General features: G+C 36.4%; 1 protein-coding gene across 3 annotated transcripts in view; it reads right to left on the bottom strand.

Annotated features, from left to right (window-relative positions):
* The window catches only part of fnip1 (folliculin interacting protein 1), a 49666-nt gene that overhangs the window by 20670 nt on the left and 15442 nt on the right, over nucleotides 1-13554 (bottom strand). For 2 of the 3 annotated variants that reach the window (XM_046867194.1, XM_046867196.1), the window contains 5 exons: nucleotides 10930-11033; nucleotides 10670-10744; nucleotides 10506-10597; nucleotides 2842-2925; nucleotides 1850-1921 (listed from right to left, as the gene is read on the bottom strand). In XM_046867194.1, the coding sequence (XP_046723150.1) occupies nucleotides 1850-1921; nucleotides 2842-2925; nucleotides 10506-10597; nucleotides 10670-10744; nucleotides 10930-11033 (427 nt within the window). The remainder of the gene's footprint in view (nucleotides 1-1849; nucleotides 1922-2841; nucleotides 2926-10505; nucleotides 10598-10669; nucleotides 10745-10929; nucleotides 11034-13554) is intronic. The other variant, XM_046867195.1, reaches the window with a different exon arrangement.

Genomic DNA, 13554 nt, shown 5'->3' with positions numbered 1-13554 from the left:
AATATCCTTCGGACAGATAAATCCAAAGAGGAGATGCTTCGCCATAATGCACAGCGGCACATTTGGCAAAAAACTCACCATATTAGCACAAACACCTCATACCAACAGTCAAGCACAGTGGTGGAGGGGTGGTAATTTGTTTTTGTTTTTTGCAGCCTGTGCAACTTGCAGTCAATGAGATGCACAAGCAAGGCACACCTATTTTTGGGCAGTTTCTCCCATTCTTCTTTGCAGAACCTCTCAAGCTCCATTAGGTTGAATGGGGAGCGTCGGTGCACAGCATGATGCTGCCACCATGCTTCACTGTAGGCTTAGTATTGGCCAGGTGATGAACGTTGCCTGCTTTCCTCCAGACATGACACTCTCGTTCAGACCAAAGAGTTCAATCTTTTCTGTTCAATTCAAGTTTCATCAGTACAGAGAGTTTTGTTTCTCATGTCCTTCAGGTGCATTTTGCCAAATTCCAGGCGGGCTGTCATGTGCCTTTTACTGAGGAGTCCGTCTGAGCTTGCATCTGGCCACACTACAATACAGACCTGATTAATGGTGTGCTGCAGAAATGGCTGTTCTTCTGGAAGGTTCTTCTCTCACTACAGAGAAACGCTGGAGGTCTTTCAGAGTGACCATCTGGTTTTTGGTCACCTCTCTGACTAAGGCCCTCCTCCCACGATCGCTCAGTTTTTGTTGGGCGGCCTGCTCTAGGAGTCCTGGTGGTTTCATACTTCTTCCGTTTACGGATGATGGAGGCCACTGTGCTCATTGGGACCTTAAATGCTGCAGACATTTTTCTGTACCCTTCTCCAGATCTGTGCCTCGATAGAATGTCTCAGAAGTCTACAGACAATTTCTTGGACTTCATAGCTTGGTTTGTGCTCTGACATGCGCTGTTAACTGTGGGACCTTACAGTATAAAGACAGGTGTGTGCCTTTCCAAATCATGTCCAATCAACTAAATTTACCACAGGTGGACTTATCTAGCTGTAAAAATATCTCAAGGATGATCAGTTTTTTGTTTTTTATTATTAATAAATTTGCAAAGATTTCCAACAAACTTCTTTCACATTGGCATTATGAGGTATTGTTTGTAGAATTTTAAGAGAAATAATGAATTTAATTTTTTTTTGGAACAAGGCTGTAACATAAAATGTGGAAAAAGTGAAGCGATGTGAATACTTTCTAGATGCACTGTCATACAGAATATATATGCAGAATATACTGTATATATGCAGTTATTGGTGCTAAAGATGGTTCTACAAGCTACTGAATCATGGTATTAACTCATACATATTTCACACATGGACTCTCCATTTTGGTTTTATTTTTATAAAATAAATAGTGACATGCTATATTGTCATGTGTTGTTCAATGAGTTGTATTTACTTAGTTTTAAGACCTGATAAGGACCAGATGATTTATATTAAAAACCATACCTTTTAAAAAGCGTGTACTTTCTGTACATCACTCAGTCTTTTTAGGACCTTTTATTTTAGTCCATTATTTTCATAAATAAATATATGAAATCAAATATTTAATTTAGATCTTTAAATGTTCTGTAACTCCACTAAATACACAGCTATTTATTATTCTTAAAGATGAGTAGTCAACTTCAAATTGAAATTGTTTTGAATTGCCGTCCCCAAAGGCAAAACAGATGTGGCCTGTAATTAAAAGGTGATCGCCAATTATTTATTATAGTTTGCAGAAATCAGCTTACAACTTTACTGAATATTTCTAAATGAAACCCAAGGAGTATTTAAAATCTAAAAGATAAAGAAAACATTTGACTGATAGAAGAAAGTTGAATTTTAAACAACTTTCACATTCTGAACTCTCTGACACAAACACACACCTGATCTTGCAATGCCATTCTCTCGCTCACTGAATGGTCCTCGAGCAGGCATGTCCATAGGGTTACTGTGACCTATAAAAGAATTGAGAAAACAATATATTTGAAAAAAGGAGATAATTGTTCAAATGTTCCAGAGCAACAGGCATTAATACCCACCACCACTATATATCTACTCTACAGTGCAGACTAGCACACACAGTGGGTCAAATACAGGAATCATGTGCAAATAACGTTTGTGTATTTTCTTAGCACATGATGGATCTATTTCACCCACTATGTGTTTGCTAGTCTGCACTGACAATTATGATCTAAAATTATAATAATAATAATTGACATGCATAATAATGGTGGTTATAATCTGTATAATTCATCACCACCTTTTTATGCTCTAAAATCGAGCTCTGATTATAACAAATCTTATACAAGTTCTTAGCAACTTTAAACAGGGCAGTTACACTGGCCTGTATTTGTAGTGTTCAGCTGCAATCCACCTGTAGTTTTGTGTACTTTGTACATTGACATTTTATATTGAACTGTGGTGCTACAATCAATTTTTATACATTGTATTGATGTACATAAATCCCTATACATGTCCAACTATGCCCTTAATTCTTTGTGCTGTTTAATTATTATGCAATACACAATGTCACTCAAGGAAGACAGAGTGGACAGCAAATCATAAGCTAGTTTATATCCAACTCTTAGCTTGTGTAGGATAGTACAGGAAAGAAAGAGAGGGAAGGAAAAAAGTATACAAAAATTATGGTGCCTTAATGTTAGCAATAGCTAAAGAAAATTAGTGAAAAAACACTAAAGCAAAAGAGTAGTGAGAATGAGCAGATTCTTTGAAATTGAATTAAGCTAATAGTCTATATTATAGATAATAGTATACTGTCTAAGCTATATTATAGATTGAATGCTTTAGTCACAAATATTTATTTGCTGACTACACAAAAACCCTACATTCACACACCCAAATACACAACGCCAACCTGAAAAGAAAGAGGCACTCTTGATGAGACGGAGCGGGCCCTGCTCAGAGAAGGCCCGACGAGGGCTGCACAGCTGAGAAAATCCTGTGCAGGATAATGTCCACAGATAACAGAAACGGGTAGTAGGTTGGGAATAAACATTAGAGAGAATGACAAAGAGAGAGAAAGACATAGAACCAGATTAGTCAAGCAAAAAGGCAGAAGGCATGAGAATACTTAGAAGGCAACTGGATCATAAACAGAACCCTGACAAATTCATGTTCATATTTACAAAATGTCTCATACATTTTTATGGCCTGAACTTTATTCAGTGTGTCTGTAAATTTATCAGGACTAATAGGCAGTATCATACCAATTCAACACAATTATAAAGATTTTGATTTACTCTATCCAACCCACTTGGCACAAATGCTCATTGCACAGTCAAAGAGAGAGATCATATTTTCCGAATTTTAATGTCTAATGTGAATATACGCTACATAACTTGTATATGCATCTGGATTTGTTTATGCACTGCTTTGCTGTTACATAAATAAGCAGTTGTAAATGTATTCATAATAAAAGTGATCAGTTAGTATAAATACATATATACACTATACATAAAAAAATAATTGAGTTCTTGTTTAACATTATTGGCCAAATGTGCAGCACAAATAATGAGCACATGGCATGATTAAATAAGAAAACTATATAGAATTACAACAACAATCAAGCAGAAAGCAGAAAACCATTGAAAGCAGACAGGGTTGATATCAGTTCAAAAGCAGTTGTGGTCCGACAAATATTGGCCAACCAAAGACTCAAGCACATTATTGTTAGAAAAATGCACTGGTAAAGATATATAAAAGTTATATGATCCTATGCAAGCTATATACATGATTAATTTCACAGAGTGCCTTTTAATATGGCACTTGATTATTTCATTTATACAGCTCAGCCACAAAAGGTATGCACTTACTTTTGATATTTTTATAGGGTGTCATTTAACATAAGGTTCTGATTAAAAAGAAAGTACTCTATCACATTTCTCAAATTTTGGGTTGTTTATCAAGGTCATTAATATGAATTGACAAATTTTATTTTTATGTCCAAATTAAATAAATAAGCTATTTCAACTTGGTACGCCATATATAACATTCACTTACTTGTGCAAATCACAAGCATTTCTTTTACAACCCAAATTCTAGAAATGTTGGGGGAAAAAATGTAATGCAAATAAAAACAGAATGCAATGATTTGCAAATCTCATAAACCTTTATTTTGTTCATAATAGAACAAACAACATTTTTTAAACGGAGTGAATGTACAATTGAGATAATTACAACAAATAAGAATTTTTAAATGAAAGGATACAAGACACAACTCAAATGTTGGGGCAGGAACATGTTTACCATTATGTAGTCTTATGTAATCTCCTCTTTTTCCTTTTCTCTTCTTTCTTAATGCCATGGCAGTTTCTGTGGCTATGTTCATAGCGAAATCAAGGTTTATTTATACAAATATAAAACTAAAGAAGACTGTTTTAGATTTAGTTTTTCTAAAAATCTTAGAACTACATTTGGATTAACGTGATTAAAAACCTTTTCGAAAATGTCAACTGAATAAAACATTTCTCAAAGGGGAAGAAGTATTACAGTATTACATTTTTATAAAGAAAATAGAGTGCAGATGCTCCACACCTTACGAACGACTTACATTCTGAAAAACCGTTCGTTCCAGGAATTTGTTTGTAAGTTGTTACTGTGTTCATTATTGACTACACATATCTCCTAATGATGTAAGAGCAGTATATAAATACTATCAAACAATAAAATATACTTAAACAAGTTGAAATACTGTATACAATATTTTCTATTAAGTAATAATAATAATAATTAAAAAAAAAATTTTAATTGTGACTATCACTTGATTTTTTTCTTTTCTCCTGAAATCCACAATCATCTCCACTGTTTTGAGCATGTTAAGCTCAAGGTTGTTATGAATGCATCAGACAGCCAGATGCTGAACCTTACTTCTGAATGCAGATTCATCACCATCATTAATGAGGCAGATGAGTGTCGCCTGCAAACTTCAGGAGCTTGACAGAGGAGTCTGTAGAGATGTAGTTGTTGATGTACATGGAGAAAAGCAGTTGGAAGAGAACACATCCCTGGAGGAGCACCAGTGCCGATAGTACACCTGTTTGACATGAATTTTTCTAGCTGTTCACTAGTTAGAAAGATGGTGATCCACTGACAGGTAGAGATAGGAACAGAGAGCTGGGTTAGTTTTGTCTGGAGAAGTGTTGGGATGATTGTGTTGAAGACCAAACTGAAGTCCACAAACAGGATCCTCAGTCCCCCTAGATGTTGTAGGATGAAGTGCAGTCAGTCCCATGTTCAGCGCATCGTCCACAGACCTGTTTGCTCTGTAAGCAAATTGCAGGGGGTCCAGCAAGGTTTAAGTGATGTCCTTCAAATAAGCAAACACCAGTCTCTCAAATGACTTAATGAGCACAGATGTTAGGGCAATAGGTCTGTAGTCATTAAGTCCAGTGATTTTTGGTTTCTTTGAGATGGGGTGATTGTGGAACGTTTAAAACAGGTAGGCACTTCACATAGTTCCAGTGATCTGTTAAAGATTTGTGAAAAAAAAAATGGATGCCAGCTGGTCAGCACAGGTTCTTAGACAGGTTGGTAAAACTCCATCTGGTCCTGGTGCATTCCTTCTTCTTTTTTTCCTGAAGACATGACACACATCATCTTCACTGATCTGAAGTACAGTAGGGAGGCTGCTGGAGGTGTTGATGGTCGTGGGGTGAGATGATCAGGAAGGGTGTGAAGTGTGAGACCGGGAGTTTCAGATCTACAGTAAAACTCATTCAGGTCATCAACCAGTTGTTGATTCCCTACAGAGCTCAGGATGGTGTCTTGTAGCTTGCGATGTCTCTCAGGCCAGATTTTTCGAGTGGCTCCTTTTTTGCCACTCTAATCTCCTTTGTCAATGTGTTCCTGGCTTGATTGTACAAGATTATGTCCCTATTCCTGTAGGCATCCTTTTTGGCCTGATAAAGCAGTCTGAGTCTTGCTGTATACAATGGCTTATCGTTGTTGTATATCAAGTGAGTCCTGGTAGGAATACATATATTCTCACAGAAACTGATATAATAGTCTGTGAGCTCATCCAGATCAGAGGCAGCAGCTTCAAAAACACTTAAATTAGTGCACTCAAAACAAGCTTGTAAAAGGCCTGCTCTGTTCCATCTTTTTGCAGTCCTTACTAAAGGCTTACCAGATTTAAGTTTTTACCTGTATCTAGGGAGAAGATGAACCAGGCAGTGGTCAGAGAGTCCTAAAGGTGCTCTACAGATAAAGCGATATGCATCTTTTATTATGATGTAGCAGTGGTCCAAAATTATTGTTTTGTCTCTGGTGAGGCATGTAATATCCTGTTTGAATTTTGGAAGTCCCCATGTGAGGTTTGCCTTTTTGAAGGCCCCGAGAATTAATACACCATTGTCCGGGTGTTGTTGCTCAGTGTCTATACTAGACAGGAATAAAATACTGTTTTGGGGTACACCAAGTTCCGGTTTATGCAGACCAGACATGGCAATTCCTATCTTGACCCTATCTCTGATCCTGACCTTATCTTGATCCTATTCAATAGGAATCTTTTGATGAAGATAGGCAAATGTCCTCTAAGATTCATTTAGTATAAATCCTTTAAAATACCATGTTTCCATGTCATGTCATAGGCTTTCTGCAAAAAAAAAAAAAAGACAGCTACAACATGTTCTTTCTTAATTTAACCATTATGGATACAACTTTTGAGACAGACAAAATGGTCTGTAATGCTTCGACCTTTCCTGAAACCACAATGGGCATTACTTATGTGATGTTCAGATTCCAGTATCCAGACCAAGCAATCATTAACCATCCTCTCCATTGTTTTACATAAATAACTGGTTAGAGCTATAGGGCGATAATTAATAGGGTCATTATGGTCCTTTCCTGGCTTTGGAATAGGTATTATTTTTCCCGATGTCCAAATAGAGTTAAAAAATTCTAAGTAGCATTTCCAGAATAAAGTTGAGGTAGATTCTTTCAAAATCGACAGTTAATTTAATCTGGTAACAGCTGTGCAATGGAATTTGTGTAAAGGACCATTCAAACACATTCACTGAAAAAAGCTTGTTGTATGGCTCTATATTACTCGACCTAAAGTCAATGTTTTTTTTTTTTTTGGTGAGCATAGAAGGTTTGGAAAGCAGTAGGGCAGTTCTCAATTGATGATTTTTTTTTTCAAAAGTTTTTGCTAAAATGTTTGCAATTTCTTGTTTTGAAGTTAAGAGTGAATCCTTGTGTATAATGTGTTGTATTTCAGGTCCACTGTCTCCTTAAATTTTTCATATCAGGTTCCATATTTTGTTTAAATGAGTGCTTGTTGACATGCTGGAAACAAATGTTTTTTCTCCAGCTTTCCTTTTTAGCTCAACTTATAGTTCTTCTTACTTGTGCTCTACATACCTTTAGTCTAAACAAATATTTCAGCTTTTTTCTCTCTTTAATAGCTTCCTTGCATTTATCACCAACCATGAAAGTCATCTAGATCTCTTTCTTTGAGTTCAAGTCAAATCATTGAGTTGATCAAATTGAGTTGATCCTGGAACTGTATCATTTGCTATAGATATTACCATTTATGTTTCTACCAAGGGATACAGGAATGTACTGATACTTGTAGTAAGGAAGGTTTAGAGGTTGTTGTCTCTTGCCCAAGGAAAAGACCCTAGCACTACAACAGAATGGCGTGTCCATCATAAAGATGGGTCTCTTGCCATACCTGGCATCTCCTCTTCTTTTAACAACAGTTTGTATATGTCTGGGAGATGAAGAGATCAGTTGCTGGAGTTTTGGCAAAGGCATGTTGTTCCATTTGTGTCTGATACAGTATTCTAGCTGCTTAAAAGTACTGGGTCTTCTCTGTCAGATTTTTTATTTTCACGATGCTCCAAATGTGTTTCATTAGTGAACGGTTTGCAGGCAGGCCAGGTCAGCACCCAGACTCTTCTACTACAAAGCCATGGTGTTGAACATGTTGCAGTAAATAGTTTAGCATTGTCTTGCTAAAATGTGTAAGGCCTTACCTGTTAAAGAGACCACCTGGATGGAAGCATTTGTTGCTCTAAAACCTGTATATACACCTTTCAGCATTAATGGTGCCTTTCCAGATGTGCAAGCTGCCATTCTAGAGACATTCAACACACCCCATGCCATATGTCATTAGAGGCAGGCATTTATTTTTTATTTCCCTTTTTTTTTTTTTACAAATTTCAATTTGTCTGAGCACAGAACATTGCTCTACTTTGCCTCAGGTTTCTGTTGATTTTCTGCCCCTCTTCACTTCTAAGAGACTCTGCCTCTCTGAAAAACCTTTTAATAACCAGACGTGTTACTGACCTGTTGCCAATTAACCAATTTAGTTGCAAAAATGTTTATCCAGTTGTTTCCTTATTGTTGAAACTTGTTGCAGCTATCAAATTCAAAATGACCTCATACTTTACTTAAATGGTACATATAATCAGTTTTAACATTGAATGTGTTCTATTGTGAATACTTTTTTTTTTTAAAGATTTGCAAATCATTTGCATTTTTTTTTTGCATTTTAAACATCATACAAACTTTTTTTGCAATTGGAGTAATTAGTTCTCTCCTTATACATACATTTATAAAAGCTCTACTCATATGAACTCTGTGTTCTTCTTATATTCCTGAATTCCTTGTGTAAATACCACTGCAACAATGTACACCAAACGGGCATAACATTATGATCACTCACAAGTGAATAACACTGGTTATCTCTTTATCATGGCACCTGTTAGTGGGTGGGATATATTAGGCAGCAAGTAAAAATTTTTTCCTCAAAGTTGATGCGTTAGAAGCAGAAAAATTGGGCAAGTGTAAGGATTTAAGCGAGTTCGACAAGAGACAAATTGTGATGCTAGGTCAGAGCATCTCCAAAATTGCAGCTCTTTTGGGGTGTTCCTGATCTGCAGCAGAGATGGCAAAAGTAAACACAGCCTTCACTTAAGTAGAAGCACAAATACTCATGTTGAAATGCTGATTATAATTTTTTAAAGTAAAGAAGTTTGGGCTCTGACATGTACATTTTATCTGTTCTAAATGTACCTTAAATAAACACTTTTCACGTTTTTAATACTCTAATCAACATAGGCATGGACAAATGTATGTATGTTTATGTATGGACAAATGTATGTATGTTTATTATTAGTGAAACCATACTCAACATAGAGCATGAAAGCAAAATATTCTTGTAAATGTTTTAATTTAATTATGTTTTTTTTAATTATGTAAATCAGGACACCAAACGGAATCTTTGCAATATTTCCTCACTGTCGATTAATTAGGTGATACCGGAAAAATTGTACCTCTTTCTTCATACGGATTACATAATCAGAGAATATTTGTTTTCAATGTGAATTGGTTTAGATATTTCAAAATTTTTATACATCATCTCTGTAAGGAAAGTTTTCACTGAAATTCTGGTAGTTTTATTAAAGAGAGATGACAGTGAGTGCACCTAGTCTGTTTTCTTTATTTCACAAAAGCACAGTGTTTTGTTATTATGAGTGTATATAAATTAAAGTAGGCCCTTTACAGATTCGAATGACGTATTGCTCTTAGCACTATGAGAAAAAAAATGGCACATAACGCGCCGGCACATTTGTAGACCTCAGAGGGTTAATTGCCGAATGTGTGCACCATGGTGGATTTTGGTGCTGGTTTGAGACTTCAGACTTCAGCTGCATCAGAAAAACCTTTAATTTTTTAATGGTTATTAAATTTTTTTAATATCGGAGTAAAAAATGAATGTCATGAATAAACATGTGTTGTGCTGAAGGTTTTAATTGCGCCTATTTTAAATTTAATTTATATTTGTTTTAATTAAAATTGTCAAACAGAACAAGCACAAATACTCATGTTGAAATGCTGATTAATCGTGCGTTAATAAAATTAGTGCTGTTTAAATGTATTTGTTAATAACGTGTAATAACGTGTAACGAGCCCTAATTAATATATTAACACAAAACAAATTTAAAATTGTTACCTAATGAGAAGATAAATAAGACAATAATAGTATTGTCATACCATGGTAACAATGTCAATGTCACCAAATAGATTAAAACTAAAAAAACTTTTTTGAAAAGTTAAGAAGTAGAAAGTACAGATATTTGTGAACAATTTTAATGAGTGAAAGTAAAAAGTTGTAAATCTACTTAAGTACAGTAGCTAACTATTTGTACTTTTTTACTTTCCATCTCTGGTCTGCAGTGGTCAGTATTTATCAAAAGTGGTCTAAGGAAGAAACAGCGGTGAACCGGTGTCATGGTTAAACTCATTGCTGCACATTGGGAGCAAAGGCTGGACTGTGTGGTCTGATCCAACAGACAAGCTATTGTAGCCCCAATTGCTGAAGAAGTTAATGCTGGTTCTTAATGAAAGGTGTCAGAATATACACATATTTGTTGTATATGGGGCTGCGTTGCCACAGACCATTCAATAATAGGCAGGTGGTCATAATCTTATACCTGATCCGTGTATTAACAAATGCTTTTGTATCCAGCTCATAAAGGTGTAAAAAGGAGGCCCCATTGTGTGTAAAATTACCTATGCTTCCCAGGAAGCCACTGACCACTGTGTTCTGATCTGGCTTGACAGCCCTTGACTCTGGATTGATGAACTCCAAACTGTCTTGAAGCCTACCAATGGTAAAAAAATGTTAGCTGTGCTAAAACATTTTGCTTGAGGAATTTATTATGAACAGCACTTACGTGTTCAGGCTACCATACACACTGCCACCAGTCCTTGCTGTAAACACCTTGCTAAGCATCAGCTGAGGGGGGGATCTGTACATAAGCAAGAAAGAGAGTAATCATGTGAGTGAATTGGTGAGAGTGTGTGCGTGTGTGAGAGAGGGGGAACATAGACATAAAATCATTGTATTACTGTAACTATACAGCAATAATACCACATTGACATGATATATAATTCCACAAAAAAAATTCTTCTATGCAATTGCTTTCTTACTAACCGAATTTGATGGATTTTCAGTGTAGACCCTTTGTAGCTCATTGCCACTGAGCCAAACATCATCTCGGCAAGCATATCGGGGTCAGAGGAGCATTGTGACGCACCCTAAAAAAACAAGAAATAATAAATATATTCATTAGAATTGTCCCACTTATGAATAATGTAAAAATCATGTACATTCCACGCTAAAACAAAACAAAATCAGCATTTAATTATATCACAGGTATATATGTATTTTCTGTGCTGATGACCAAAATAAAGAGCATATACTGGTTTGAAACACATGCATGTTTCTAATGTTTATATGCCAAAACTTTTACTTTAACCAAACAAATATATGAACACACTTAATACAACAGTGGTTGAACTTTATTTTCTTTAAACACTCTTGAAGTCTGGACAGTGCGTTTCTGGAAACATTCAGATGAAAGACTCTATCCCATGCCTCTTCAAAACCAAAGGTGTTCCTAACTAGTTGTATATTTCTTTATGGTCTTGCAATCCAGTTTATCATCCTTCCTTCATTCATTCATTCTTTTTTTTTTTTTTTTTACTTTATTTACTGTTCATTAAAATTTAAGTCCATTGAGTCAAGTCAAGTGGCTTTTATTGTCATTTCTACTATACACAGTAAAAATGAGACAACGTTCCTCCGGAACCCTGGTGCTACACTAAACAACATAGAGCCACAACACAATACAAAGTCACATAAAGTGCATTGAGTGCAACCTAGTGCAAACGAAAAACAGTACAGACAGACAACACAAGACAACACACATAATACAAAATAGCGCCAATCAGTAAACCTACTGTATACTTTGAATATACAGTACTGTGCAGTGAGAACATATATAAGCCGCACCCACTGAATTTGACAAAGATTTTTATTTTGAACATAAATAAGCCATATGTATGTACATATGTATGTATGTCTACATTGAAACTAATGAACTTTACAAAGGATTTAACGACAGTGCCTGTTACACGGGTGAAATATGTTGTGGCTCCTTTAAGAGCAGAGCGGCATTTTGGGAATAGCCTGCTGCCACATTTTTCCGTTATTACTGTATGTGTGCAAGACCGAGGAATATGTCATTATTTTCTGATGCTCATTTTTAAGTTTCTTTGACTAACCCGTAACGCTATTGCCAAGAAAAATAAAAAAAGCACGAGTTTTGGAAACCTGTCTGTGCTTATATGATTTCTGTTGATTTCTGGATGTGGTAAAAGCCAAGGAATATGGGGAGCTGTATGAGAAGTTGGACACTAAGGAAGGAGAAAAGGATTCATAACGATTGGAGCAGCCAAAAGAAGATGACAACAAAAGATATGATCTACTTAACTGTATTAGCTGCTAGTCACTTTCTGATGGATTCTTTATCGGTTTTGTGCATGCGCAAAGCAAATCATATGTCCTGTACGGAGCGAGTAGTCACAGTGACACTGCCCTAACTCGAGTTTCTTTTTGAGTTTTCTTTTTTGCAACTGGAGTTAGCGAGCTCTCCCTTCACCCTGACTCAACACGCTACAACGGCTTGTATCTAAACAGTAGCCTACCAAAAAAGTAATTGTTCACTGTCTTCCTCCTTCCTTTCACAACTATTTCTCTCAGGAGTTTATCTTTTGACATCGTTGTGCGTTTAAAAAACAAACTTTTTTTCTCCCGATGCCGTGCAGCTCAGAACACAGGTGAGGTGCGTTTTTTTCTAATGTTATGGGGTTCAGTTTTTTTGGCTTGAAGTTTGTGAAACCGGGAAAACCCCAAGAAAAATTCATAAATAAAAACGTGGGAAAAAAGTAGCGGCTTATAGTCCGAAAAATACGGTAAACAAACACTATGCAGTGGCAGCAATTGAGAGGTGCAAAAAAACAATGTAAACACTGTAATATGGTTAAGTATAAATAATAAATAAATAAATGGTGGTGGAATGGATTGAGATGAGTAATGGGTGTGTGTTAAAATCAAGTTGTACAGTTTCAGTAACACACAGTTGAGTGAGTGTGTGAGTGTGAGTGTGTGTGTGTGTGTGTGTGTGTGTGTTCCAGTTTAGTTCTGTGTATTGAGAAAACTGATGGCTTGTAGGAAAAAGCTGTTGCACAGTCTGGATGTGACGGCCCGAATGCTTCGGAACCGCTTTCCTGATGGCAGGAGAGTGAAGTGTGTGTGTGTTCGTCCACAATGCTGTTGGCTATGCTGATGCAGCGTGTGGTGTAAATGTCCATGATAGAGGGGATAGAGACTCTGATGATCTTCTTAGTTGTCCTCACTATCATCTGTAGGGTCTTGAGATCAGAGACGGTGCAGTTCCCAAACCAAGCAGTGATGCAGCTGCTCAAGATGCTCTCAATGGTCCCTCTATAGAACATGGTCAGGATCGGGGGAGGGAGATGAACTTTCCTCAGTCTTCTCAGGAAGTAGAGACTGCTGGGCTTTCTTGGTGATGGAGCTGATGAGACCCAGCACGGTCGTTTTATCGGCAAACTTGACGATTGACTGGGCAGGTCACTTTTATGATATTAACACTGCTCTCAAAATAATGCTTACAGAGCTTGGGTATATGCTTCAGGTCATTGTATTTTTGTATGGTGCAGTTGGTTCCAATTAGAAGAAGGCAATATGGAAATG

The sequence above is a fragment of the Silurus meridionalis genome, chromosome 15 (assembly GCF_014805685.1).
Source record: "Silurus meridionalis isolate SWU-2019-XX chromosome 15, ASM1480568v1, whole genome shotgun sequence".
Taxonomy (NCBI): Eukaryota; Metazoa; Chordata; class Actinopteri; order Siluriformes; family Siluridae; genus Silurus; species Silurus meridionalis.
This window is presented reverse-complemented; position numbering and strand designations above follow the sequence as displayed.